The following is a 6441-nucleotide window of genomic DNA, read 5'->3' as shown; positions in this document are numbered from 1 at the left end:
AGCGCTAGAAGGAGCATAATATGACATGGAGAGAATATGAATACTTTTAGATATATAGAGAAAGTCAATTAAAAAAATACTTTTACCTTTAATTATGATCATGATTTCTGCTTATTTGTTTATTTATGTACTTGCTCGTTTATTTACTGTTGTGTTCCAGATTGAAGTACAAACAAATGTTAGAAAGTGCTACGAACACAAAAAGAAGCAGGGGTAAATAACCTCTGTTGCAATGAGAAACTGGAAACTTGATAATATTATTGTAAACACCGCTGCGCGATCCCGAAAGGGACAAGCGGTAGAAATGGATGGATGGATGGATTTACCGTAGTGTTTAAGCAGGTTAACTAAGTTTGGTGCACGTCGGCCACCGTAGCCGAGTGAAGACGACAACACTTGGATTCTTTGCTGCTAAAAAGCTCGGCTCGGGCTAACGTCAGCGCAGCGGTTGTGTGGGCTGTCCGGGCGCAATACTGGTTGTTGTAAGTGGCAGACACATTAATAATGCATTTTTAGAGTACATATTTTGGGATGTACTAATGCCCGTTCTTATTTCGAAATAGGAATAACAGGTTTGTTGCTTGCTAGCTAGCTAGTCGGCTTGTCATTAGCCGCAAAGTCGGCTTAGCATTATCTTGGAATGATGCTAGCCAATATTATCAAGACGTCACCTCTAATTGTTTCTATATTAACATCCCACTTTAAAGAACACCGGCAAAATGGACGTTATTTGAAAACGCTGAACGAGGAGTGGGTGCGAAGCTAACGCTAGCTGCCGTGTTTATTACTTTGGCGTTAACCAAGCTAATGTGAGGCTGCTTTTCCCGATGAGATGTTTCACTTTCATGACGTCACTAATACTCTTGGTACATGTATTATTTTGTGGCTATTAATACTCGCCGGTTTGTCAGCTTTTTTAGCGATTTAGCCTGTGCGTGTCAAAAGTGGGTGTGGGCTCGTTTGGTAGTCACATTGAGGCAACATAATGGATTTTGGTGGCATATAAATGCACTTCCATCCATCCATTTTCTACCGCTTGTCCCTTTTGGGGTAGCGGGGGGTGCTGGAGCCTATCTCAGCTGCATTCGGGCAGAAGGCGGGATACACCCTGGACACGTCGCCTTCCTTAATAACCCTAATAACAACTAAATGAGGCAATTCCTGAAGGAATTGTGTCTCAAAAGGGCTGAACAAGCCAAAACGACATCCTCGGCTCAGATCCCACATCAGGGCAAAGACAAACTCAACCCAATGGGACAATGAGAAACCTTGGAGGGGACCGCAGATGTGGGGCGACCCCTGGGCGACCGGTGCAATGGACGTCGAGTAGATCTAGCATAATATTGTGAGTGTCCAGTCCATAGTGGATCTAACATAATAGTGAGAGTCCAGTCCATAGTGGATCCAACATAATAGTGAGAGTCCAGTACATAGTGGATCCAACATAATAGTGAGAGTCCAGTCCATAGTGGATCTAGCATAATAGTGAGAGTCCAGTCCATAGTGGGGCCAGCAGGAGACCATCCCGAGCGGAGAGAGGTCAGCAGCGCAGAGACGTCCCCAACCGATGCACAGACGAGCGCTCAACCCCGGGTCCCAACTTTGGACAGCCAGCGCTTCATCCGTGGCCACCGAACCTGTGCCCCGCAGAAAAGAAACAGCATGTCAACTGGTCTAAAAGGGGGGTCTATTTTAGGGCTGCAACTAACAACAAATTTGATAATTGATTAATCTGTCAATTATTACTTCGATTAAGCCATTAATAATCGGATAAAAGAGACAAACTACATTTCTATCCTTTCCGGTATTTTATTGAAAAAACACCATACTGGCACCATACTTATTTTGATTATTGTTTCTCAGCTGTTTGTATATGTTGCAGTTTATAAATAAAGGTTTATTAAAAAAAAAAAAGTAGCCTCTTCGCATGCGCATAGCATAGATCCAACGAATCGATGACTAAATTAATCACCAACTATTTTTATAATCGATTTAATCGATTAGTTGTTGCAGCCCTAGTCTATTTAAAGGCTAGAGTAAATCCTGGATTTTAAAAAAAATAATTGTTTAAGTACAGCACACAATTCCCAAACAGGCTGAATATTTTGAAGTTGGAACAGTTTGAATCAGATGAAAAATGTGGGGGTTGTGGAACTTTGAAGAATGTCCCATTGATTTCAATGGGAATTTCCCCCATAAAATGGGAATTTTGGGAAAAGCGGGATTTTTTTGGAAGCATGAATGTCCTAATTGAGCTGAATTGGTTGATATTGGAATTGTTTAAATCGGTCAAGAAATGTTGAGTTAGTAACAGTTTTTAATTGAGAAATTCCTGGAATTTCGGGAAAACAGGGAATTTGTTCTAGTTCCTTAACCTACGTGGTTTTTGTCCTGAATATGAGGAGTGTTTTGACGGTTGAAATGGGTTGAAAAATGTGAAAGGAGGAGTCGAACTTAAGAAGGGTGCAATAGGTTACCTAAAAATGGGAATTCCTGGAATTTTGTTGAATGTGGAAAAATGGTAATTTGAATGTCCAAGATGAGTTGAATGTGTTGAAGAAGGAATGGTTTGAATCGGTTGAAGAATGTGTGAATCGTGGAAGTTTGAAAAATGGCCAATTCATTTTGAATGGGAAAAATGCACACACAAAAAAGAGAAATCCGGGAATTTTTTTTTAGAATTGTTGAAGTAGAGCACACAATTCCCAAACAGGCTGAATATTTTGAAGTTGGAACGGTTTGAATCAGATGAAAAATGTGGGTGTTGTGGAACGTTGAAGAATGTCCCATTCATTTCAATGTGAATTTCAGAAAAATGGGGAATTTCGGGAAAAGCTGGATTTTTTTGGGAAATGGTAAAAAAACAAAACTTGAATGGGTTGAAATGGTTGGTGTTGAAATTTTTCAAATCGGTCAAGGAATGTTGAAGTAGTAACATGTTGAATTGAGAAATGGTATTACGGAATTCCTGGAATTTCGGGAAAACTGGGACTTTTTCCAGTTCAAAAAACCACTTCCTTTTTTTTATGCTGATTATGAGGAATGTTTTGACGGTGTAACGGTTGAAATGCGTCAAATTGTGGAAGGAGTAGTCGCCAGAAAAAAGGGTGGAAATAGGGTTTTGGAAAAGCAGGAATTCTGGAAAATCCCGGAATTTTTTTGAAATTGGAAAAAACAGAAGTTTGAATTTCCAGAATGGTGCAATGTGTTGAAGGGGGAATGGTTTGAATAGGTGGAAAAACGGGGAAATGGTGGAAGTTTGAAAAATGGCCAATTCATTTTGAATGGGAAAAATGTCCCGGAAAACCTGGAATTCTGGGAAATCTGTGAATTTTTGGAATTTGTCGAGGGAAAGCCCGCGATTCCCGAATAGGCTGAACAGTTTGAAGTTGGAACGGTTTGAATTGGGTGAAAACTGTGGAAGGTAGAACAAGCCAGAACCTGGAGAATAATAATAATAATAATAATAATAAATAGATGCATTTTGGTGTAGAAAACCATATGTGTGAATGCTTTGGAGCATTCACACAATAATATTAAGTCTTCAAAACACCTGCACTGTGACAATTTATCTTCCTAGCGTTTAAAGTTGCACCCCTGTAGCGGAAAAGATGAGGCTGAAGGAGATCCAGAGGACTGCCCAGCAGGCGTGGAGTCCAGCCGGACACCATCCCATCTGCCTGGCGCTAGGTAGAAAAACAACTGCATTCTGCAGGATTCTCCCCCTGTGGTTGTTTGCTGTGCTAAATCACTTGTTGGCTGCTGTGATTCTTTCCAAACAGGCACATCAGCACAGCAGCTTGACGCCTCCTTCAACACCACAGCGGCCCTGGAGATATTTGAGATGGATTTTGCAGACCCCTCCCTGGACATGAAGCTAAAGGGCTCACTGTGCACCTCCAACAGGTAAACCGCATGCGACAACACAAAATGTCTCCTCTTCACTGCTTCGCTCTTTAAAGGAGAACTGCACTTTTTCTGGGGTTTTTGCCTATCATTGACAATGCTTATGTGTGACAAGCACATATGTTTTTCTTTTTTTTAATGCATTCTACAAAACCCAAAACCAGTGAAGTTGGCACGTTGTGTAAATCGTAAATAAAAACCGAATACAATGATTTTCAAATCTTTTTCAACTTATATTCAATTGAACAGACTGCAAAGACAATATATTTAATGTTCGAACTGAGAAACTTTTTTTTTTTTGCAAATCATTACCTTAGAATTTAATGGCAGCAACACATTGCAAAAAAGTTGGCACAGGGGCATTTTTACTACTGTGTTACATGGCCTTTCCTTTTAACAACACTCGTTTGGGAACTGAGGAAACCATTGTTGAAGCTTTACAGGTGGGATTATTTCCCATTCTTGCTTGTTGTACAGCTTAAGTTGTTTAAAAGTCTGGGGTCTCCGTTGTGGTATTTTAGGCTTCATAATGCGCCACACATTTTCAATGGGAGACAGGTCTGGACTACAGGCAGGCCAGTCTAGTACCCGCACTCTTTTACTACGAAGCCACGCTGTTGTAACGTGCAGAAAGTGGCTTGGCATTGTCTTGCTGAAATAAGCAGGGGCGTCCATGAAAAAGATGTTGCTTGGATGGCAACATATGTTGCTGCAAAACTTGTATGTACCTTTCAGCATTAATAGTGCCTTCACAGAGGTGTAAGTTACCCGTGCCTTGGGCACTAATACACCCCCATACCATCACAGATGCTGGCTTTTGAACTTTGGGCCTATAACAGTCCGGATGGTTATTTTCCTCTTTGGTCCGGATGACACAACGTCCACAGTTTCCCAAAACAATTTGAAATGTGGACTCGTCAGACCACAGAACACTTTTCCACTTTGCATCAGTCCATTTTAGATAAACTCAGGCCCAGCGAAGCCGGCAGCGTTTTTGGGTGTTGTTGATAAATGGCTTTTGCTTGGCATAGTAGAGTTTTAACTTGCTCTTACAGATGTTGCGACGAACTGTAGTTACTGACAGTGGTTTTCTGAAGTGTTCCTGAGCCCATGTGGTGATATCCTTTACACACGGATGTCGCTTTTTGAGGGATCAAAGGTCACAGTCCTAGCCGCTTACGTGCAGTGATTTCTCCAGATTCTGATGATGAAATCCCTAAATTCCTTGCAATAGCTCGATAATAATAGCTGAGAAATGTTGTTCTTAAACTGTTAGACAATTTGCTTACGCATTTGTTTACAAAGTGGTGACCCTCGGCCCATCCTTGTTTGTGAATGACTGAACTTTTCATGGAAGCTGCTTTTATACCCAATCATGGCACCCACCTGTTCCCAGTTAGCCTGTTCACCTGTGGGATGTTCCAAATAAGTGTTTGATGAGCATTTTGTTTGCCTCTTGTGCCAGCTTTTTTTAAACATGTGGCTGGCATCAAATTCCAAATGAGCTAATATTTGCACAAAATAACAACGTTTCTCAGTTCGAACTTTAAGTGTCTTGTCTTTGCAGTGTATTCAATTAAATATAGGTTGAAGAGGATTTGCAAATCATTGTATTCTGTTTTTATGTACCATTTACACAACATGCCTACTTCACTGGTTTTGTAATTCGTAAATAAACATTAGCAAAAGTCAGCGAACAATGGAGCCAATGGGAGTTGCTCTACATTTGTATTCTGTCACATGACTTCTTGCCGGAAGTGAAAACCAGTGGAGGTCAAGCAAGCCAAGGTGGCTATTGTACAGCAAGCAGCGCACAAACTATCTGAGTCAAAAGAAGCTTAAATCTTCCTGCAAAAAATCTAACTATGCAATGGAATAGAGCCCTATACTTTATCAAAAAAAAAAAATTTGTCGAGTGATATCAAGGATTATACGTTGGTCGTGCTTTTGCTAAGTGTTAAACAAGAAATACAAACTATGGACATAATAAAACAATCACTTACTGTACAATGTCTGCTCATACTAGGAGGCTGACTGATGGGATGTTTATATCTTCAAGTTTAGATTAAGAATTAATTATAATCCACCTGAAGGAGTGTCTTTCTCGCCATCTCAGAGTCTAAGTTGAATGTCAAAGTTGACCAACTTCTCAGTTTATGGCCACAACATTCTACTATCTAGGTGAGAGGCATGATTTATTATGTAGAATTCACTTTCACCAGCTCAGAGGTGATGCAGCAGCTCATCGGTTCAATATGTCAACATAGGAGCATAAGCTAGTTAGCTCTGTGTGATCATGGTGCCACTAAAAATAGTCTGTCTGCGTTAGGGCTTATAATAACAATATCCCTAATACTTGGTTAATTTTCAGGTTACAAGATGTAAATGGAGTATTGTTGGCAATTTTTAAAATGTTTTTAAAAGGCTTTATGTGCCAATAGAGCACTCCCATTAGCTCATACGTGCCGTAGAATTCCTTAAAAAAACACAAAAACATACGTCTTCTTGTCGTACATAGAGATTGTGAATGATAGG

The 6441-nt window shown here is 40.4% G+C and overlaps 1 protein-coding gene across 4 annotated transcripts in view; it reads left to right on the top strand.

The window, feature by feature from the left end:
* The first annotated feature begins 347 nt into the window (after nt 1–347).
* sec31b (SEC31 homolog B, COPII coat complex component) overlaps nt 348–6441 on the top strand; it is a 31826-nt gene continuing 25732 nt past the window's right edge. For all 4 annotated transcript variants that reach the window (XM_061966558.2, XM_061966557.2, XM_061966556.2 and 1 more), the window contains exons 1-3: nt 348–482; nt 3581–3690; nt 3783–3906. In XM_061966558.2, coding sequence (XP_061822542.2) covers nt 3612–3690; nt 3783–3906 — 203 coding nt within the window. In that variant the 5' untranslated portion in view covers nt 348–482; nt 3581–3611. The remainder of the gene's footprint in view (nt 483–3580; nt 3691–3782; nt 3907–6441) is intronic.

Source organism: Nerophis lumbriciformis, linkage group LG11, assembly GCF_033978685.3.
Source record: "Nerophis lumbriciformis linkage group LG11, RoL_Nlum_v2.1, whole genome shotgun sequence".
In the NCBI taxonomy this organism is placed as follows: Eukaryota; Metazoa; Chordata; class Actinopteri; order Syngnathiformes; family Syngnathidae; genus Nerophis; species Nerophis lumbriciformis.
Note: the sequence above shows the minus strand (reverse complement) of the source record. Positions and strands in the feature narration are given on the sequence as shown.